The sequence below is a fragment of the Cervus canadensis genome, chromosome 7, assembly GCF_019320065.1.
Source record: "Cervus canadensis isolate Bull #8, Minnesota chromosome 7, ASM1932006v1, whole genome shotgun sequence".
In the NCBI taxonomy this organism is placed as follows: domain Eukaryota; kingdom Metazoa; phylum Chordata; class Mammalia; order Artiodactyla; family Cervidae; genus Cervus; species Cervus canadensis.
Genome location: NC_057392.1, coordinates 58,379,901 through 58,402,014, shown reverse-complemented (window position 1 = coordinate 58,402,014; position 22,114 = coordinate 58,379,901). Strand labels below are relative to the sequence as shown.

The window sequence follows — 22,114 nt, the reverse complement described above, 5'->3', positions numbered from 1 at the left end:
TCTCAACCACCCAATCACAATTCGCCTAAGCTCTGCGTCCTAAAATATCTTAGACCTGCCCACTTCTCTCCATCCCCACAGCCACCACTCTGGTTCAAGCCACCATCTTCCTCTGCCTGACCACTGCACAGCTTCCTCACTGACCTCCCTGATTCCACCCTTGCCTCCTCTCATTCTTCCTTCCCAGAGAAGCCATGTTAATCTGATAAAGTAATGCCCCTGCTTCAGACCCTAGCTCTTAGGAAGGCCTTCTGAATAAAAAAAAAAAAAAAAAATTCCTCTGCTCCCCACACCGACTCCCAAGCTTCCTTTTGGCTCCCCTCAGCCTCCAACTCTACATTTAAGATACTCTGAACTTCTTTCCAATTCCTCCAATGAATATCAGTTTCTCTTGCCCCTGGGACTTCACACAAAGTGTGTTTGCTTTGCTTGAAACTGCCCTCCCCGGTCCCCACACACATATTCTTCGCCTACTATTCATCTTTCATATTTCTGCTTGAATGTCATTTCCTCAGGGCTAGATATAGCCATGCCTCTCCCATGTGCTGCAGCAACTCTGTCCTTCCTCCATAATAATAACTGTTACACTCTGCGGTGATGACTTCATGCCTGCCTCCACCGCTCTGTTAGCTCCAAGAGAACACAAATCTCTGTCTTATCCATTGCTGTATCGCCAGAAAACTCTAGTCAGTCTTTGGCTCAAAGAATGATGAAATACACAGATGAATGAATGAATGAATAAACAAGTGAGAAGGTCCTGGTCACAGGATGTGTCGCGGAGGACGCCCACCTGGGAGTGCGTAAGCCGCGATTAGGTTGGGTCTGGACCTGACTGTAAAGACAGCCACATGGGGGCGGCCTCTTGCACGCACAGACCACATGGGGGCGCCCCCGGCTCGTTTTACGTGAATGGCACCTCGGACTCAGGTTCGGTTACTAGTCACCGCGGGGGAACAGGAGGCGGGTTTTTCCCTCTGATGGACAGTATCGCTCCGCCCAATCTAATTCATCTTTTCCTTGGCCCCGCCCACCCCAAGCCTCAGAGAACCTGAGGGTGGGCGTGATGGAACCGCTGCCAACTGAGCTCCGGCGGAGTGCTGTTGAGGCCGAACCAGCGCGCCTGGCGGTCTGTGAGTGGGCGGCGGGTGGATAGGGGCGGGGCCTCCGCGATGACAGGCAGGCGGACAGCCCCGCCCCTCTCGCCCAGAGCGGCCGCGCCAGCGCTGGGGACAGCAGAAGTGAGTACGTGAGCGGCGCAGCAAGAACCCAGCTCGGACCCCGGACGGCGCGCGCACCCGGAGTCTCAGATCCGAGTCGGGCCCGCAGGAGACCGCTGGATTACTGTGCACACCGAACTACCACCACTTGCTCCCTCCCGCCCCGGCCCGCCTCCCCGAGTTCTCTGGCTCCGAGCTTTCCAAGCGCCCGGGATCCTCCTGGACCGGTCAGTCCAGATTCCCCCGGGACCGACCTGCTCGCATCCCCCGGGATCGCCCGACTCAGGGCGCCGCCTGGGTCCCGGAGCCGCTTGCCTGGGTTGCACCCTCTCCTTTCCTGGATCTCCTGGGACCGTGCGCGAGCCTTCTCGCGCCCGCCGAGCGGATCCTCCTGCGGGTGCCCGCCGCCCCGCCGGCGCGGCCCGGCGCGGCCCGGCTCGGCTCCCGGAGCCAGCCCCGGCCATGGCCCGAGGCCGCCCGCTGCCGCCGCCGCCGCCGCTGCCGCCGGGGCTCCTGCCGCTGCTTTCTCCGTTGCTGCTGCTGCCCCTGCTGCTGCCCGCCGGCTGCCGGGCGCTGGAAGGTGAGCGGCGTCGGGGGAGTGCGTCCAAGGGTTAAGGTGTCTGGGGTCGCCCGAGCGGGGGCCGGGGGAGGGTCTGCGGTGTCGGTCCGATGCGGTCCAGGCGCACTTCGGAGGAGGCTCGGCCACCCGCACCCTCTCCATGGGCTGGAAATGGGGTGGAGGGGACGCCTTGGGCGCCGCCTCGTCTGCCGGTTGCGGGATCGCAGGCAGCTCGACCTGGGTGAGCGTCCCTGAAAAGTCATGGCCCGGCGGTGAGCTTCTGTAGGAGTGCCGGGCACTCAGGACAGAGGAGCGGGGCCCTCCGCACCTCCTGAATGCAGGGAAGTGTGGGCGACCCTCACCAGGCAACGCCGGGGCTCCGAGGATGCTGCTGGGCTCCCCTGGTTGAGGGGCCGCGTTGGCGAGGAACCCCTTGGAGTTAACCGTGAGAGTCTGAGTGCGTGCACTCCGCTTTGTCAGGGGATGGCTGCGGGGATGGAGAGGCGGGGGGCCTGTTATTGTTGACGGTTTACCGAGCGCCAACTACCCACAAGGTGCTGTGTGCACCGCCGTTGCACACTGCTCTGGCGCTCCCCCTCTGCCTTCTTGCAGGACCCCCACCCCCAGTGCTGGGGTCTCCACCGAACTGAGGTTGTGGGGTTTGTCTCAAGTAGAGCTAGAGCTGATGCCTTACCCATTATCCAGTGGAAAAGGCCAGGCTTCTCCGTGGGTTGTGCGAGACCTTCAGAGAGGGCTGCTGGGGGGTTGCTCCAACTTCCATAGGACTGTGCCTGGATGAACAGCCTAAGTGGTTTTGGCCCCCGTGGGAGAGCTCACATACATTCACTTGACACAAGCCTGCGGGGACAGAGGCACTGACATGGGGCAAACAATAGACAGACAGACAGATACACACACATCCACACACGGTTTTCTAAAATTTTTGGAGCCATGAGGGAAGAAAAACCTTCCTGAATGTGGAGGGAAGGACACCACAGACTGGGGGGAACTGGGATGACAGGCAGTACTTCTGTTTGGTATCTTTAACCGATCTAGTCACTTTTCTTAGTTTAAGAACAAAAACGAATTCTGTGTGACTTGGTTTGTTCGCTTGTTCACAATCGGTAAACTTGAAGGTTGGAAGGAAAAAAGAACACAGTTACAAGAGAAAGGCATCTTCTGGTTGCTTTTTCATTTTCTCCAGGAGAAAAAAAACAACATTCTTCTGAATCCCCGTCGTCTTTTATCTCTGAGCCCATTGGTGCTGACAGACTGATTCACACGGGTGGACACATGCAAATCCAGACAGACACACCGAGGTCGCACCCACACTTGGCGCACACTCACCCACATGTGTGTGATAGGATCACAGGCGTGAGAAACCAGTGTGGAGCTTTGTTGTTGATTGCCTCAAGGGTGTGAGCCTGCTGGAGTTCTCAGGTCTGTGCCTTAGCCCAGGAGAGGCGACAACGGCACACGCGCTTACGGGGCTGTGTGTGCCAGGCCCCAGAGCCCTTGTTGTGGGGTGCGGTGGGTGCTGATGCTGAGAGTGGGGCGAAGGGGGGTGGTTTGGGTCAGGTGAGCAAGGGCTACCTGAAAAGGCTCACCCCCCCTTCCTTCCTTCTTCCCTCCCTGTGTCCCTTCTTCCTCTTTTCCTTCCTTTATTTCTCCTTTTCACTCCTCACAATCTGCTGGTCCCTTTAGACCCGAGCTGGCAGGCCCTAGCTGGGAGCTGGCATCCGGGTTTCCAGGCCCAGGACATGAGGGGCAGACCAGGAGGCAGAAGCCTGGTGAGCTGTAGCAGCCCAGGAAAGAGAGGGCAGTGGGGATGTGGCCCCTACTTTGTCCCCTCCTTCCTCAGCTGTGAAGTGGGGTCTGGGTCTCTTACCCGACTGCGTGGGTGGTAGCTGGGAGGCCAGGCCAGTGTGGGGCGCTCCTAAGAAGGTAGCAGTGCCTCCCAAGTGTGGCTTTCATTAATTCCTTCACATTTGCCATGTATCAGAACTTAGGGTCTTCAGTTAGTGTGAGAAAGAAAGAAAGGAGATGATGCCTCAGGCGCTGACCCCAGCCCAGTGGTCCCCCTACCCACCCTCCTGCTCTCCCTCACTGTGACATGGGATAGTAGTGGAACCCACCTCCTAGGGGGTGTTATGAAGATTGAATCCTTAATGTGTGTCAAGTGCTTAGCACATAGCTATTGTTATTCAAGGACTAACAGTTGTTATTATTATTACCCTAGGGTCTGCTCCTTGGGGAGCACCAGAAAGTGAAACTGGTGTGTACACTTGCCCTGCAGGAGGGAGCTTAGAGGAAGCAATGATGAGGGGAGGAGAAGTTAGTCTGGGGAAGTTGCTATCCCCTCTCCCCCAACCTCCATTTCTCTCCAGCTTTGGGAGGGAAAGGATGGGGTAGGAAGAGACTTGACCTTGACTCCTGCCTGTACCCCATCCTTATTCAGGAACTTGAATGGGGGATGGGTAGATTTGGGGGTCCTGGGCTAGGCCAGAGGGCAGGGCTAGGTGGGACATCCAGCACCGAAGATCTCTTCAGCATCCCCAAGCTTTATGGGTGGAGGATCTCACCCCTTCACTCCAGCCTTCCCTTTGGTTTTGCTAGTATTTGGTTTGCCCTTAGCCTCTGAGGTTGTTATATTTAGGCCAGGTTCTTGAGCTGTGGGTGCTGACCCTCATGGTCTCATTGGTTAGATGCCAACTAGCACCTAGTTGCTCTTTCATCTACACACTTGGGGTTCACCAAGATTTTGTCTCCAAATGTTTCAGTTTTCCATGAGGATAGAGCCAGGGTCCTTGCTTGTCCTCCTTGGTTAAAGAAACACCTTTCCTTGCCCTCTGATTGATTCCCCCGCCCCCAGCATGCACACAAACTGCCCTCAAATTTACCCTCAGTCACAGGGAAAGAGGGCCACCTGGTTGCTCACTCTTCTTTCGTATAATGTTCCCCAGTCCCCCAAGCCAAGATCATTCTCCCCTTGGGGATGTGGAGTCCAGTAGGTGAGCGGACTGGGAACGGGGCGTGGGATGAAGAAGGATGTCCAGACCACAGGGTCCTTATACCTCAGATAGGATGGGGAGGGCCCTGCTGGGAAGACACCCTTTGGAGAAAAGAGAAACAGTTACCAGATATAAGAGGTGGGGGCTAGTCGGCCTTCTCCCAGGCAAGCCCTGTTGCTGCAGTGGAAGACTCTCCCTGGGGAGAGAGGCGTGTGTGAGTCCACCTCTTTCTCAGCGGCAGTGACCACTGAGGCGGTGGCAGCTGAAAAGTGACAGCGGGCTGGGGTTTCTGTGGCTTTCCCATGTGTTTGAGTGGCCTCTGGTGCCCCCCACCCATCTGTCTTGATCTGGCACCTCAGAGCTGCGACGAGGGACAGTGGCAGGTACTCTAGGGAACCAGCTTGCCTGTCACCGTGTTCCTTTTAACCAGAACTGCCGCCGCCGCCGCCGCCGCCGCCGTGGCCCGGCAGCGGCGAGCTAACCCAAAGCTGCCATGGGCAAGGCCTCTGCCACCCGGCCTTCCACTAATTAAACAGCATGAAGAGGCTGAATCACCAGGCCTGCATAGTTTGAAAATTGTAGCCCTGCCTGTTGTGCTGAGTCAAACTGGTTTGTCGGGATTGGGCAGCTGGGGGTGGTGGGGAGGGAGACTGGGTACAGCTGGGCACCTGATGGGGTGGGAGAGGCCCCCTGCCCCGAGGGCTGGCCCTGGCACCCGGTCTCCTGTTGCTTCTCTGCCCTGAGACTCCTGGTCAGACCGGCTGTGGCCAGTATCCCAGGGAAGCCTTTAAAGGTGAGCTGTGCATCACCGTTCTGGCTGGCTGGCAGGGCCATGACTGGGGTGGGGGCCATTAGTCCTCTTAGTGTTAGTTGCTTTAGTTGTGTCTGACTCTTTGTGACCCCATGGGCTGTATAGTCCACCAGGCTCCTCTGTCCATGGAATTTTCCAGGCAAGAATACTGGAGTGGGTAGCCATTCCCTTCTCCAGGTGATCTTCCCAACCCAAGGATTGAACCCGGGTCTCCTCCATTGCAGGGTGGGGACCATGGATGAGCACTGAGGCATTTAGGCTCCTGCCCCTTGCTTCCTCTTCCCTTCTCCTCCCTCTCAGGTTTATTTAATTATAAATCTCCGTGATCTGAGGGGAAGAATGAAAAACAAAATGTGTTCGCTGTTCTGAGATGCTCCCCTCCCCTCCAACCCAGACCTGAGGGCCTTGGGGCCATGGCAGGGGGAGGGAGAGGAGGTCCTCCAGGTCCTGTGGCAGAGTCTGCTTCAGATCCCTTCCTTCTCGAGCTGACCACCCTGGGTGTGCAGGTTGGTACACACATGTGCACATGCTGAGACTCAGGGGAGGGGTGGGAGGGGAGAAGACAGGACAGATAGCTCAGGTTGGTTGGCTGAGGTAGGGATTCCAGGCAGAAGAGGGGGACCAACTCTGGAGGAGTCTTCCCCCTCTCTTTGCAGGCAGGGTCCCAGGGCGTGCCTTCTTGCTCAGACCCTGTGCCTCTGTCCTCCTGCCCCTGCACACTCTGTTGGCCCAGTTCGAGAGTGTGACCTTTCCTGCCACCTCACAGTCCGTGGTCTGGAGTTTGGGCTGGTTGTTTCTTGCTCCTGTTCTCTAGATTTTTTTTTATTCTCTGAGTCTCACCGGCACACCTGCTCGCAGGGTGGGGTGCTTTGTGTGACTTGGGGCTTGGGGATTCTGTGGGATCTAGTAGCTCCATAAAGCCATGTGCCCCTGGCCCTTCACTAAGGCAGGTGCCAGGCTCCCACCCCGCACCAGTATGGCCCAGTGAAGCCCTCAGACATATGCTGGTTGCCCATGATGTTCTCCTCCTGGGCCCCCAACTTATGTGTGGAAGTGTTGCCTGAAGCTCCTGAGGCTACCTGCCTTCATCCTGGCACCTCACACTACCACGGCCCCAGAACTGGGGATGGTACCATTGTGCTAGCAGGGAAGTGGCCTGCTGCTTGGGCAAGGGCTATACCTGGGGAGACTGCACCCTGCCACACCCAGAAGCATCTTCATGCCCCTGCCCCACCCCCAGCCTCGTGACCTGTGACAGCTCCTGCCTGGGCCAGGGCCACAGGAAGCCGGTCTGGAGCTTGTTCCTTCCCTGTGCCTCTGGTCAAGGCTGCCCCAGTCTCTCTGCTTTCTCGGCAGAAGAGTGCCCTCTCCCACTCTTCTCCATCTCGCTTGAAAACTCACCTCACAGAAAGAACGGGCTTGCAGAATGTGTGTGTGTGTGGCATGTGCATCGAGAATGCAACTCCGAGGCTTTATGCCACCTCTAGATATTGATACGTATACTATGTCCGCATGCTCCTGTGGAATGTCACAGTGCAAGTGGACATCTGTGCGTGTGCAGCTGATGCTAGTTGTGTATGACTGTGTAAGAGCATGTCACGGCGTCTGTACAGGCAAACTGGTGTTTGTGTTTGCACTTGACTACACTTAAGACTGTGACGTGTGGTTGGCAATAGCGTGCGGCTGGGTGTGTAGGGAAAACGCACTGTTGGCTGCATGCGCCCTCGCGGATGCATATGTCTCAGGAAATCCGCACATATGAAGGCTGTGAGAGTGAGTCTTTGCCTAAGGCATGCCGGATCTGTGTGTAGGAAAGATTCATTGTATATGGATGTCTCAGGAAGACTGATCTGTTTGGACCAGATGCATCCATGTGTCTGTGAAAGGCAGACTGTGCGTGAAAGCGTGTGTGTGTGTCTGCGGGTGGCTGTGGCTTTGTGTGTTTTTGTCCACCATATGTGGGACTTGTCACTCTTTAGCCCCAGTGGTGGGAAGGAGCCCAGTCACTGAGAACTTGCTGAAGTGTGTGCCTCTGTGTGCACAGGCGAGAGCCACACAGCTGCTGCCACGTGGCCACTCCTGTTGGCCCCGTGAAACCCGAAAGGGGTGCTGCTTTCCTTCTGAGCCATGAAGCCCCAGTCCCAGGGAGTTCCAGAAAGGCCTGGTGGCCACTTCCTCCGCTTTCTTGCTGGGGGGGCAGGCAGGGGTGGTGGTGGGGTTCCCTGCCCAACAGAGCCTGTATCGCAAGTGTCCACCGCCCTCTGGTTTCCCTCCAGCAGCCACATGGTGGGACAGAAGGGGGTGGGCGTGAGGGGGCAGCTGGGGAGTTTGGAGACTGCTCCTTCATTCCTGTTTTGTCCTTGTCCCCTGTACCTGTATCCTTTACCCCAGCAAGTGTGTACTTACACACACACACACACCCTACACACAGGAAAGGTGGGCTCTGGAGGGGTGAGTCTCTCCCCCTCAACACCACAGACAGATTCACCCCCATGTTCTTCCTGAGGCTGGGACACAGGCCCCTCAGGGCCTCCCTCCTGCAGAAGGGAGTAGGCCCTTCCCCTCCCCCAGAGAGCAAGCCCCTCCCCACCAGGGTGACCGAGCCCTTCCTCAGGCACACATGACTCGAAATCTAAGTCCTCTCCTCATTAATGGGAAAAATGTGCCGAGATTGAGCGATGGCCAAGGCTGAGCGATGGCCAAGGGCCGATCCCCCCGCCCCCTCCCTCTCTCGCTCCCCAGAAATTAAACAGAAATGAAGAGCCTCCCCTCACCAACCTTCCCCCCTGCCTCCCTCCCCGGCCCCCCTCCCTCCCGCCTCTCAGAGCCAGCGCTGGGCTTGTTTTAAACTGTGGAGGAATCTGGCTTGGAGGGGGGAGGGGGCTGAATATTTGGGTTTAAACAGTTCCAGATGGGTTTGGCACAGGCTGAGCAGAAGGAAGTGAGGGAGAGGGAGGAGGGAGGCAGCTCGAGGGAGCGGTGGGAGCCCTGGCCGGCTCGGTGGCGGTGGCGGGCGGCGGGCAGCGGGCAGCGGGCAGACCAGCAGGCGGACTGGCTGGGGGGAGGGGGCGCACTTGGCTCGCGGCTCCCAGGGGCTCCCAGGGACCGCAGCACTCCGGGCTGCTGGCTGGGGAAGAGGCTACTTGGCAACTCCCTCTCCGCGTCTGTCTCCTTGGGCCTCCTTGTCTTTTGTAGTCCGCCGCCGGCCATCCCGGCAGTCTGGTCCTAGCCCGCCGCCCCGCACATCCCTCCGGCTCCGGTGCCGCCCACCATTCGCCCGCTCCGCCCCGAACCCCGAGCCCCGAGCCCCGAGCCCCGCCGGTCTCCCTCCCTGCCTGTCTCTGGGCCCCTGCTTCTGCCCACCCCCTCTTCTCTCCCGGACCCCTCCACCGCCCCCCGCCCCGCCCCCCCTCGCGCTGAACATCGGTGTCTGTCTGTCTGTCTGTCTGCCTGCCAGAGGGGCGTATCAGGCCACCGACGACGAAGCTGGGATGGCTCACCCCTCAGCCCGGTCCTCCAGGGACCAGCTGCTGCTGCAGGAAGGAGGAGGGAGCCTCGCTCCCCAAGTGAATGGCTGCTGCTGGCCGCCCCCTTTGCCTCACGTGAGGGCCTGGGCCCACAGCTGCCTCCTCCACCATCCCCTGCTCAGACCCAGACTGCAGGAAACTGGCAAAGACCACAAGCCAGGAGTCTGTAGGGTTTGGGTCTTTCCCTTCTCCAAGTACCTCCAGCTTGTCCCCACTGTTGATGTAGAGGTCCCCAGGAGTTCTGGGGCAATCCTGCCCCATTCCAGCTTGGAGTTGAGGGGAGAACCACTGGCTGTCTTCCAGGCTATGAGAAAAGACTCAAGACCTCTTTCCCACTCCTAGGTCTAATGTTGGGGTTAGACTGTCAGAGAGGAGAGTTATCAAGCCAGAACCCAGATCCGGTTCCTAGGGGAGCAAGTTTATGTCATAAGCATTAATAGACCCATCCTATGGCCAAGCAAAAGGAAACAGACAAAAACCCTGAAGCTTAGAATGGGATTGGTGCTGCAACAAAGCCCTTGGCCCTGGATACACAGAGGAAGGCATCTAACACTCTTGGGGGTTCAGGGTAGGCTTCTTGGAGGAGGTGACAGCTTGGTTGAGACAAAGTATACACATGAGCTTTCTCGGCTTTCTCTGTTTCCCCGTTACAGAAGGGCATATTACAGTCACAGTACCCTGGTTAAGAGATTGATTGTAGAGTCAGACTTGAATTTGAGACACGTTTCAAAACTTTTCACCTCAAATTCTAGCAGTTTTACCTTAGGTTCTATATATATTGTACTTGGGCTTCCGTGGTGGCTTAGACAGTATAGAATCTGCCTGCTATGCAGGAGACCTGAGTTCGATCCCTGGGTTGGGAAGAACACCGGGAGAAGGGAATAGCTACCCACTCCACTATTCTTGCTTGGAGAATCCCACAGACAGAAGAGCCCGGTGGGCTACAGTCCATGGGATCGCAGAGTCGGGCACAACTGAGTGACTAACAGTTTCACTTTTTTCACATACTGTATCCAGGCATCAGTTTTCTCATCTGTAAAAGGGGTACACCAACAGTAAGTACTTTTATCCAAGGATTGCAGGAACAACTGAACTAGCTCTAGAGGAGCTGGCTAGGCCTTGGTGATCCTCACCCCATTCTCAAACAGCATTCCTGTCCTGTCCACCAGAGGTGGTTGTGTAGGAGGCTGGGTGGGTGTGGGCTCTGGCCTGCGACTGTTCTCCCATTCCCCTGGGCGTGTGTGGGGCTGCGCCTTTGTGTTGGGAATGGAGTCAGGGGAGGCCTGGGCAACAGGGTCTGAAGCACACGGCCCTTTGTTCCAGGATAAAGGCCCTGCCAGCCCCTTTGTGTGGAGATTAGTAGAGCCTGTAGGTGTGTGAACCGGCCCTGGCTCCTGCCTCATTAACCCAGATCTGGGGTCAGCGACTAACACCCACTCCCAGCTGGCCTGACAAGACATCTTTGAGGCTGTGACATCTCTGGGAGTGGCTGCAGGGTCTCCTCTGGGCCTGGGGAGCTGAGAGCTTTGGGAACCTGGGAGAACTTGATGGGAATTGATGTCTGGCATCCTGGACTTTGCTGCGCAACCTCCTCTTTCTCCTTATCCTAAGCTTGGCCCCTGACGTTTTTTCTCTTGTTGCTCCTGCAGAGACCCTCATGGATACAAAATGGGTGACATCTGAGTTGGCATGGACCTCTCATCCAGAAAGTGGGGTAAGACCTCCTCTCCATTCCTCCTGAGTGTTGCTTGCCAATTGGCCCCTTTGCTTCAGCAGGGCTGCCTCTGTCCCCTACTTGTCAGTTTCCCATCTGTGGCATCTGCATCGTCTGCACCTGTCACCTTCCTCCTTGCCTGCTGGTCCATCCCTGAAAATGTTTTCATCTCTGACCCTTCAGCCTGCCTCTGTCCTTGCTCCCACATACACGCCATCTTTGTCCCGCTCTCCCTCTGCCCGCCCCTCAGCCTGTCTTCAGCCTATTCCCATCCCTTACTACCTGACAGCCCTTTGCATGTCTGTCATCTTCCTCCTTCCTGGGTCCTTGGGAAGAGCACTGGCTTGGGAACAAAGAAACATTGGTTCCAGATCTCTGACTTGCTGTGACTTTGAGCAAGACAATTTACCTTTCTGGGCCTCCATTTCTTGAATGTTACATTCCTGTAGTCCTTGACATCTCTAAAGTGTTCTATTTGACTTCCCTCGATGGCCTTCACAACTGTACTAAGTTCTGGAATACTGGGTTTGGGTGACATTACAGACCGTCAAGTCACCAGACCTGATTCTGTGACCTTGGGCAAGTCCCTGCCTTTGTGAGCCTTGGCTTCCTCTTCTCAGGAGTGGGAACAACAGATGTATCTTCTTAAGGAACTGTGAAGGTTAAATGTGATGGTAATAGTGGTAATCAGTGTTTATTGGACTTATTTAATTCCTCACAGCCTCATTTACTTTCAGTTGGTCCCATTTTATAGACAATGAAACTGAGGCATAAAGATAATAAGTAATATAGATGATACTTACAAAGTACTTATCAGGTGCCCCGTTCTAAGTGCTTTATTCAGTTAAAGTCATTTATTCCTTAAATATCTTTATTCTTACCATGTTCCAGATGGGGAAATGGAGGCCAGGGAGGTTAAGTGACTTACCTGTAGTCACACAGCAAACAGAGAACTGAGACTGGAACCCACTAGTCTATATGCCCAACCACTACACCACGGAAGCATCTCTGTGAAGTAAATATAACAGATCTGGGCTTGTGATAAGCACCCGGCAAATGCTGGTCTCACTGTCCGTCTTTTTCGCTTGCACAGTGGGAAGAGGTGAGTGGCTATGATGAAGCCATGAACCCCATCCGCACGTACCAGGTGTGTAACGTGCGGGAGTCCAGCCAGAACAACTGGCTTCGCACAGGCTTCATTTGGCGGCGAGATGTGCAGCGGGTCTACGTGGAGCTGAAGTTCACTGTGCGGGACTGCAATAGCATCCCCAACATCCCTGGCTCCTGCAAGGAGACCTTCAACCTCTTCTACTATGAGGCTGACAGTGATGTGGCCTCAGCCTCCTCCCCCTTCTGGATGGAGAACCCCTACGTGAAGGTGGACACCATCGCACCTGATGAGAGCTTCTCCCGGCTTGATGCTGGCCGTGTCAACACCAAGGTGCGCAGCTTTGGGCCGCTCTCCAAGGCTGGCTTCTACTTGGCCTTCCAGGACCAGGGCGCCTGCATGTCGCTCATCTCCGTGCGTGCATTCTACAAGAAGTGTGCGTCCACCACTGCAGGCTTTGCGCTCTTCCCTGAAACCCTCACTGGGGCTGAGCCTACCTCACTGGTCATCGCCCCTGGCACCTGCATCGCCAACGCCGTGGAGGTGTCCGTGCCCCTCAAGCTCTACTGCAACGGTGACGGGGAGTGGATGGTGCCTGTGGGCGCCTGTACCTGTGCCACCGGCCATGAGCCAGCCGCCAAGGAGTCCCAGTGCCGCCGTGAGTGAGGACTGGCCTGGGGGAGGGGAGGGAGGATAGGCCTGGGCCACCACCACCCACAGTCCCCTACCTACCACTTCCTACCTGCCCAATCTGGGGCAGAGGGAGGAAAGGGAAGAGGGGTATCAGGTGCAGGTGCCAAAAATGTTGTACAAGAAGGGAGATGAGAGAAAATGAGGAGAGACTCCAGAATCAGAAAAGAAATAATGAAACTAAAGAAAGAGGAAGGAAACCATCGGGAATCCTTGACAAATAGGCACCTGGAGAAAGTGCTCAGAACCTCGTGAGGCCCGCAGAGATGCCCACTTGTTCAGGCCCAAGTGTATGTGTCACCCAGAAATATTAGATGGGCCCTGGAGCTCCTCATGCTTGGCCCTTTAACCTGGGGGTCTTGTCTGCATCTTAAGAGGCTACATTTATAGTACAGAGATCAGAGGCCCCTGTCTCTGAACTCCTGAGTTCTGACTCCGCCACTTGCCACCTGTGAGACCTTTGGCAAGTCACTGAACTCTTGAACCCTGGTTTCCTTATTATGTGCAAAATGGGGGCATTAGTGGTGATTCCTTAATGGAACTGTAATGGGGCTGAATTGAATCACTGCATGGGCGCCCTTGGAACAGTGCCTGGTACACAGGGAAGCAGAGCACCATGTAAGTGTGTGCTGTGACTTTCAGGAGTCCTGGGATGCAGGGGACAGGGATTATTTTGTCCTTGATTCATACACAAGAGCAGGCTTCCCAGGTGGCACAGTAGTAAAGAATCCACCTGCCAATGCAGAAGATGTGGGTTCGATCCCTGGGTTGGGAAGATACCCTGGAAATGGCAACTCACTCCAGTATTCTTGCTGGGGAAATCCCATGGACAGAGGAGCCTGGTGGGCTACAGTCCATGCGGTTGGAAAGAGTCAGATACAACTGAGCAACTGAGCACGTGCACACGCAAGCATACAACAAGGAGGTCAGGGGGCCTGTCTCTGGTGGCTTGCCAAGACTCATAAGACCTCACAGTGTACTAGACTTGCCAGCTATAATCCCCGTTCACAAGAGGTTCTCTCATCTGAGCCTCACCACAGTCTTGTATGGTAGATTACAGTTACCTCTTCTATTTAGCCAGTAAGGAGGCTCAGAGAGGTTCTGCTCTCCAGGCCTCGTGGTGGGGAATGTGGGCATTGGGAACACAGCCTCATTAAGGTGCTGTTCCATGCGTGTCAAGGTGCTGAGGGCCTTGTCTGCCCTCCTGGAGCTTGCAGCCTGAAGCGCCAAAGGGTGGGAGCCAGCTCTTAGCACAGCCCTCGGTGTGGGGGGGCTGGTGGCCCAAACTGGCTGTGAAGCTTTATGTCTGTGCTGTCACGGGAAGGTGAACAGTGCCTTGCCCGGCGCCTCTCCACTTCACTATGGGAACCTGCCCCCAGACTTCCTCCTCCTAAGTGGAGAAAGGGGGTGGGGGGTGATGAGCCTGACAGCCTGAAGAGGGGCTAACACTCTGCAGGTCCCTGGCAGGAAATGCATGCTGGTTCCCATGGCAACCAGGCTGGCCTGGCCCCTGCCCCCTCTCCCACTGGTTCAAAAGAGCTTGGATGGAATATCACCTTAGTCAGGGGAGATTAAACCCCAGAGAAGGCATAGCCCCAGCTCCGGGGATCCCACACTCAGGATAACCTTCTCGAAAGCAGTTGTGTATGGACAGGGTGACCATATGTGTTAGTGTGTCCAGGGCAGCCCTGGTTTACGCCCATCAAGCTATCCTGATTATTACTTGTGACCCCTTTCACTCTCAAAACAGTCCAGTTTGAGTAATAAATCATTTGGCCATCATAGATACAGGGGATCTCCAGAAACCCAAGTCCAGATAGAGGTGCCAGGTTTTCAGGCACGGAGCTCTAGGCTTCCTCTTGGGTTTAGGGTTCCCCTTGTGGACACTTTGAGGCCTCTGAACTCCAGGTGACCTCAGCCTTCCTGCCTGCTTTCTTTCTCTACTTTCCTCACCCCTTCTCAGCCCCCACCCCTGCCCCAGGGCAGAAAGGAGTTGCTGCCCTGATTCTGGTGGGCAGGGAGAGAGGTGGGCCGCGAAACTCAGAGTCCCCACCGCTGGTTGTTCTGGGGTGTTCTTGAGGCTCTTCAGGAGTAATTGTCCTTGAGTTTCAGGGAGGGGTGGGGGCATCCCAGCAGAGTAGAGTGTGCTGCTGGCCTGCTAGCGGTCTCTTCCCATCCCCCTCCTCTTCCTCCTCCTCCCTCTCTCTTCCCTGCCTCGACAAGTCCAGGCTGTCCAGGTGATGGAGCTGACGTCTTCTTCCATGAGGCCCCAGGGGTGGGGGTGGGGGAGGGGCGGGGAGGAATCCGCTGACGTGGGGTTTCCACGAGGCAGAAGGGCCTTTTGTAGCTGCAGCCAGAGTTAGGCAATACCAGCATGGCTTGCACAGTCTGGGAGGTGGAGGGGCCAAGACCTGTGCTGGGGAAGGGCCAGATTCCCATGGAGGTGTGGAGAGTTGTGTCTGCAGGGGAGGGAGCTGAAACGTCCATCCTCTTCTCCCCCACAGCCTGTCCCCCCGGGAGCTACAAGGCGAAGCAGGGAGAAGGGCCCTGCCTCCCCTGTCCACCCAATAGCCGCACCACTGCACCAGCCGCTGGCATCTGCACCTGCCATAACAACTTCTACCGCGCAGACTCCGACTCCGCAGACAGTGCCTGTACCAGTGAGTGGTGGCGCGTCCTCATGTTCTCCACTCCAGGCCTTCCCTCTGCGGGCCAGGCTGGGGATGCCTAAACAGTCTCTGTGAATATCTCCACTTTCCAGATGGGGACACTGAGGGTGGGGGTTAGATGTTGTGCTCAGCACGGCGCAGGTAGGAATTGACCAGCCCCTGAGCCAGAAACCAGGTGAATTGAAAGGCTTAGCCCTCCACCAATACTAAATAAGCATATGCTAGCTCCTAGCTGGGTATCAGGATCTGTCTAGGACCCTCTAGTTCACTGCCGCTTCTTCTGTCTAGGACTGCTATTCTTTTGGTCCAGCTCTAACCAGAGAAGGGGCCTCATCCCTGGGACAGCCTGGTATTCTGCTTTCTCCCTGCTCTGGCCTTTGGTGCCAGGCATTGCCAGGCACCAGGAATGATGCAGTCAACTGTCCTAGGAACTTGCAACCTGGTGGGAGAAACAGATGTGGAAATAGATAACCACCATATAATGTGCTAAATGCAAGGCTGGCGGGATGCCCAGGAATGGTTACGGGAGTACATAGGATGGGGAGAGGATGAATCAAGGAAGGTTTCCAAGAGGAGGTGACCTCTCAAGTTGACCTTTAAAGGCCAAATAGGAGTGTGCCCAAATAGGAGTGTGAAGAGGCATAGGAAAGGCATTCTGCATATGAAAGCAGAGGCAAAAGCAGAGGTAGGAAGCAGCTTGGAGAACGCAGACCCTCTGGGCAGAGGGTGGTCCCCGCACCCCAGCTCACCGCTCTCCCCCTCATCTTCCCCACAGCGGTGCCATCTCCGCCTCGGGGTGTGATCTCTAATGTGAACGAGACCTCGCTGATCCTTGAGTGGAGTGAGCCCCGGGACCTGGGTGGCCGGGACGACCTCCTCTACAATGTCATCTGCAAGAAGTGCCACGGGGGCCCCGGGACCATGACCTGCTCACGCTGTGATGACAATGTGGAGTTTGTGCCTCGGCAGCTGGGCCTGACCGAGCGCCGGGTGCACATCAGCCACCTGCTGGCCCACACACGCTACACCTTTGAGGTGCAGGCGGTCAACGGGGTCTCGGGCAAGAGCCCTCTGCCCCCCCGCTACGCGGCTGTGAATATCACCACCAACCAGGCTGGTGAGGAGGGCAACGGGAGGGTAGGGCCTGGGTCACTTTCCCCCACCCAGAGCGGAGTTGTCTGGGGCCTGCCCACGGTCCACCGGGGGGCCCCTGGGAACTGGGTCCTTGGGAAGGATGCCAGGGCCTGAGGAGCCCGCGCTGAGCCCCACCCCTTCCCTAGCCCCCTCCGAAGTGCCGACCCTACGCCTGCACAGCAGCTCCGGGAGCAGCCTGACCCTGTCCTGGGCACCCCCCGAGCGGCCCAATGGAGTCATCCTGGACTACGAGATGAAGTACTTTGAGAAGGTCAGAGCCTCAAAGGGCAGGAGGAAGCCCTGGGGCAAGAAGATCACTGCAGATAGTGTTGGGGTCCCCTGGGAGCAAAGCTTTGGGTACTGAGGAGGGTGGGCAGGGGCCAAGGGAGGTCAGGACCCACAGACTCAGTGTCCTCCTGGTGTTGCAGAGTGAGGGCATCGCCTCCACCGTGACCAGCCAGAAGAACTCCGTGCAGCTGGATGGGCTGAGGCCTGACGCCCGCTACGTGGTCCAGGTCCGTGCCCGCACGGTAGCTGGCTATGGGCAATACAGCCACCCAGCTGAGTTTGAGACCACAAGCGAGAGAGGTACACGCCCCCCCACACCTGTCCCCGCCCCGCCCACGCTTGCCACCCCTCCACTCACCTGTGCCTCCTCCTCGTCTCTAGGCTCCGGTGCCCAGCAGCTCCAGGAGCAACTCCCCCTCATCGTGGGCTCAGCCACAGCTGGGCTGGTCTTCGTAGTGGCTGTGGTGGTCATTGCTGTCGTCTGCCTCAGGTACCGATGGGCCCAGGGGCCCACTGGAGCATTCCTTTAGTGCCCTTGAGCCCTCTCAGCGGATAGGTGACCATCACCCACATCAGACCTGGAACCACAGCCTTCCTAGGCCCAGGGTGTCATTGCTAGAGAGGCCCTTTCCAATCCACACCCATGTCTTCATTCTGTCCCCTCTCTGTCCCCAAATTCCCTCAGGGATCAAGTCCATTGAGCCCCTTGCCCACAGACCCAGAGGTAGCTATAACCACTGACCATGGGACCAGGCACTGGGCCGTCCCCTGTGCACTCTGCCCCTCCTATGAGCCCAAGGGTTCCCTGAACGGAGGGAGCTTGGACTTGTCTCAGGCCTCCCCTCTCCCCTTCCCCCTAGGAAGCAGCGGCACAGCTCTGATTCGGAATATACAGAGAAACTGCAGCAATACAGTGAGTCTGCCTCCTCATTCCCACCTCCCAAAGCTCCCTTGGTCCCTGCGGGGCTTGGGGATACCCTCTTTGCTGGCTGGGACTTCATTCCTTTAACTCCTCCCCTGGCTGCCCCGTCCTGCTTCCAATTAAGTGCCATTTCCTGAGCCCCTACTCACTCCTGCTAGCCCCAGAGATGAGTGAGATGTGACCCCTGTCCTCAGGGGTAGTTAGTCTTGTGAGAAAGACAACATAGTACACACAGGAAACAGAGAACAGTGTTAAGTCGGGGGTTCCTGCGACAGAGGGCAGTGAGAGTTCAGAAGAGAGGAAGGCTTCCTGGAGGAGGTAGCCTTGGGCTGAGCTGAGCCAGGTGAGATTTAGTGGGGTTTAGAGAGGTGGAAGGGGGAGCATTCTGGGCTAGAGGAGCCTCTGGAAGGTAGTGGGTGGGGTGGAGAGAGTGCCCGACTGTGGGGGCAGTGAGAAGACTGGTTTGACAGCTGCTGGGAAGCCAGGCTGGGTAGTTGTGGCCAGTCCTCGGAGGGTCGTGAAAGGCAGGCAGAGGAGTTTGGACTTGACTGCACCACAGGTAATCTGAAAGGCTCTCAAGCTGGGGAGCAATACAATGAAAGTATTGTTGTAGGAAGACAGGTATGCGGGCTAGATAGGTGAGAAAAGTCCAGAGGCAGAGAGCCCAGCTGGGCGGCTATGGCAGTAGTCTGGGTGATGACAGCCTGGCAAGGTCAGGGGCAGAGGGAATGAGGGGAGGGACGGGTCTGAAACAGGCTTTGACGTGACGAGAGATGAGGGAGAAAGAAGGAGAAGAATACCAGGTGTCTAGCCTTTATGGTTGCTAGTTCTCATCAAGGGGACAGTGGTGGGGTGGGGATGGGGGAGCTCTAGCTTCATCAGAAAGGAATACAGAGCAGGCTTAGCAGGGAGGTTGGGAATGTGCTCCTGTGGGGGCGGGGGACAGGGAGGAAGACTGGGGCAGGATCTGGGTGGCAGAGTTCCCTCACTGTTCTCAGCCCAAGGATCTGACTCCCTCTCATGCCCACCTTTTCTTCCTCTAGTTGCTCCTGGAATGAAGGTTTATATCGACCCCTTTACCTATGAAGACCCTAATGAGGCTGTGCGGGAGTTTGCTAAGGAGATTGATGTGTCCTGCGTCAAGATTGAGGAGGTGATTGGAGCTGGTGAGTCTGTTGGGGCACACGGTGGGGAGGAGAGGCTGACGGTTACCCCTGGGGGAAGGCGGGGGACAGTTAGGTACAGAAATAGCTTAGTACCTGTGCCTTGTGCTCTGCAGGGGAGTTTGGAGAAGTGTGCCGGGGTCGGCTGAAACAGCCTGGCCGCCGGGAGGTGTTTGTGGCCATCAAGACGCTGAAGGTGGGTTACACGGAGAGGCAGCGGCGGGACTTCCTCAGCGAGGCCTCCATCATGGGTCAGTTTGACCACCCCAACATAATCCGGCTGGAGGGCGTGGTCACCAAAAGTCGGCCAGTCATGATCCTCACTGAGTTCATGGAGAACTGCGCCCTGGACTCCTTCCTGCGGGTGAGAGCCCCCCTCCACTCCCTGAGAGAGCTAGGTTGGGTAAACCACCCGCTCCCACAGGTCAGACAGACCCTATTCAAGTCCAAATATTTGCTGAGGTGGCACAGTGCAGGGAGACAGTTGGACCTTCAGAGCCAGGAAGACCAGAGTGCTCATCCTGACTCTGCCCCCTGCTGCCTGTGTGACCTCAGGCTTTACTTAACCTCTGAGTATCAGCTGCTTTGGCTGTAAAATAAAAGTGGAAGAGCTCTTTGGGTCCTCACAGGGGTTAATCAGGTGATATGTACAGATGCTGGCCACACAGGAGGGCAGCTCCTGACTCTTGGTGCACAGTGGATGTGGTCAGAGGGGTAGACGAGGTGTGGTCTTGACGGACCTGGGAAGGTGGGCAGGCAGGCAGGTTCTTGGACAGACCCGGGGCCGGGCAGGAGGGGATCGGCTGCCTCCTGAGCCTCCTCATTGTCTCTAGCTCAACGACGGACAGTTCACGGTCATCCAGCTGGTGGGCATGTTGCGAGGCATTGCTGCCGGCATGAAGTACCTGTCCGAGATGAACTACGTGCACCGTGACCTGGCTGCCCGCAACATCCTCGTCAACAGCAACCTGGTCTGCAAAGTCTCAGACTTCGGCCTCTCCCGCTTCTTGGAGGATGACCCCTCTGATCCCACCTACACCAGCTCCCTGGTACAGGAAGCAGCTGGGAGGGAGACTGGGGGCGGGGCCGGCCAGGCAGGGGCTCGGGGCTGGGGACCAGCCCCGAGACATCGGGTGAAGGGCGTGTGCCCCCCTCACCAGGGCGGGAAGATCCCCATCCGCTGGACTGCCCCAGAGGCCATAGCCTATCGGAAGTTCACCTCTGCTAGTGACGTCTGGAGCTATGGCATCGTCATGTGGGAGGTCATGAGCTACGGCGAGCGACCCTACTGGGACATGAGCAACCAGGATGTGAGTGGGACCTGCCAGAGTGCTCGGGTGGGTGGGAGCTGCTGGGGAGCCAAGTGGTGGCTCACTCCAGGGTTCCTGGCTCTTGGCTCAGGTCATCAATGCCGTGGAGCAAGATTACCGGCTGCCCCCACCCATGGACTGCCCCACAGCGCTGCACCAGCTCATGCTGGACTGCTGGGTGCGGGACCGGAACCTCAGGCCCAAATTCTCCCAGATCGTCAACACCCTGGACAAGCTCATTCGTAATGCCGCCAGCCTTAAGGTCATCGCCAGTGCCCAGTCTGGGTCAGTACCTCAGTCTCTGATCTGGAGCCAGCAGCCCTACCCTGCTTCCCCTGACATCAGGACTCATCAGGTCCCCTCTTCTTCCCACAGCATGTCACAACCCCTCCTGGACCGCACGGTCCCCGACTACACGACCTTCACGACAGTTGGTGACTGGCTGGACGCCATCAAGATGGGGCGGTACAAGGAGAGCTTTGTCAGCGCGGGGTTTGCATCCTTTGACCTGGTGGCCCAGATGACTGCAGAGTGAGTGTGCCTCACATTTGGAGGGCCGGGGCTGGGGGCTCCGAGCTGGGCCCGAGTGGTGGGCAGGAGGGGAGGCACTGACGCTGCCCTTGGCCCCTCTGCAGAGACCTGCTCCGGATCGGGGTCACCTTGGCGGGCCACCAGAAGAAGATCCTCAGCAGTATCCAGGACATGCGGCTGCAGATGAACCAGACGTTGCCTGTGCAGGTCTGACACCCGACTCCCACTGGGTGCGTGCCCCACCAGGGACCATGCAGGAACTCTGACCAGCCGACTGGACTTTTGGACTTTTGGATGCCCAGCCTTAGGCTGTGGCCCAGAAGATGGAAGATTGTGAGAGGCCCAAGCTGGGACTTCTCCTCCAGGCCTGTGCTCCCTCCCCAGGAAGTGTGCCCCAAACCTCTTCATATTGAAGATGGATTAGGAGAGGGGGTGACGACCCCTCCCCAGCCCCTCGGGGCCCAGGCCTTCGTGCTCGCCTGTGGGGGGATCCCCACCACCTCAGACTTGGCTGTTCGTCAGTGCTGGAGGTCCTGGCATGGTCAGGTGGGGAATAAGCCTGGGTTCCAGGGCCCAGCCCTGGCAGGGGTCTGGCCCCCCAGGTAGGCAGAGAGCAGTCCCTCCCTCAGGAACTGGAGGAGGGAACCCTGGGAATGGGGGAAACGTAAGCCCCTCCGCCGGAAGCCAGCTGGCACCTCCAGTTTGCACAGGGACTTGTTCTGGGGGCTGAGGGCCCTGCCCCACCCCCGCCCTTGGTGCTGTCATAAAAGGGCAAGCAGGGGCCAGCTGAGGAGCAGCCCCTTGCCCCCCAGAGACTGACTCTCAGAGCCAGAGGTCGGATGTGTGTGTGTGTGAGTATGTGTGAGCGTATGTGTGCATGCACTGGCCTGCACAGAGAGCATGGGTGAGTGTGTAAAGGCTTGGCCCTGTGCCCTGCCGTGGGGCCAGTTGGGCCGTCAGCGGAATAAAGGCAATAAGATGATTCTCTTGCCCCTCCTCATTCCACCTCCAAAATTCATGGCCTCTCAGCCCTGGCCCTTCAGAATTCCCAGGAGTCATTGGGAGGCCAAATCCAGGCTTCTCCAGGCTCAACTTCCCTTTTGTGTTTCAGCCTTGTTGCACCTAACTTCTTGGAAGTGGGGTGATAACAGTATAGAGCAAACTCCCCCAGAGCTCCTTCCTTCTAAGGCCCGGGCATTCCAGTTCCAGGGGCTGTCTGGGCAGACACTCTAGTCTGGATGGTGTTTTATAGACCGAGTCCTTTCACACTCATTGTCTAGAAGGAGCTGGGGGTGCAGGGAGTTGATCAGCTTCCAGGGTCACAGGGCCCAGGACAAAGAGGATGGGACCCCACTGCTGTTCAGATGCAGAGGGCAGTCCTTTTCAGCAAGTGTCAGCAGAGAAGTGTGGCTACTCTTTCCTAAACAATTACCATGTTCCTGGCACTGGGCTAAAATGCT

General features: G+C 57.2%; 1 protein-coding gene across 1 annotated transcript; it reads left to right on the top strand.

Moving 5' to 3' along the window:
• The first annotated feature begins 1,225 nt into the window (after window positions 1-1,225).
• EPHB3 (EPH receptor B3) lies at window positions 1,226-21,636 on the top strand. Its single transcript, XM_043473519.1, has 16 exons — window positions 1,226-1,797; window positions 10,775-10,839; window positions 11,933-12,605; window positions 15,142-15,297; window positions 16,082-16,423; window positions 16,587-16,711; window positions 16,869-17,028; window positions 17,110-17,218; window positions 17,589-17,641; window positions 18,694-18,816; window positions 18,930-19,177; window positions 19,647-19,862; window positions 19,974-20,123; window positions 20,215-20,408; window positions 20,499-20,654; window positions 20,759-21,636. Exons 1-16 carry the CDS (start codon window positions 1,680-1,682, stop codon window positions 20,865-20,867), a joined length of 2,997 nt encoding a protein of 998 aa, XP_043329454.1. The 5' UTR covers window positions 1,226-1,679; the 3' UTR covers window positions 20,868-21,636.
• Window positions 21,637-22,114: the final 478 nt, after the last annotated feature.

Excerpts from the sequence above, each read along its gene's own strand:
- EPHB3 (XM_043473519.1), top strand. The coding sequence starts at position 1,680 with ATGGCCCGAGGCCGCCCGCTGCCGCCGCCGCCGCCGCTGCCGCCGGGG. Across the intron at positions 1,798-10,774 it reads CGGCTGCCGGGCGCTGGAAG|AGACCCTCATGGATACAAAA; the intron begins GTGAGCGGCGTC and ends TTGCTCCTGCAG. Across the intron at positions 20,124-20,214 it reads GGGACATGAGCAACCAGGAT|GTCATCAATGCCGTGGAGCA; the intron begins GTGAGTGGGACC and ends CTCTTGGCTCAG.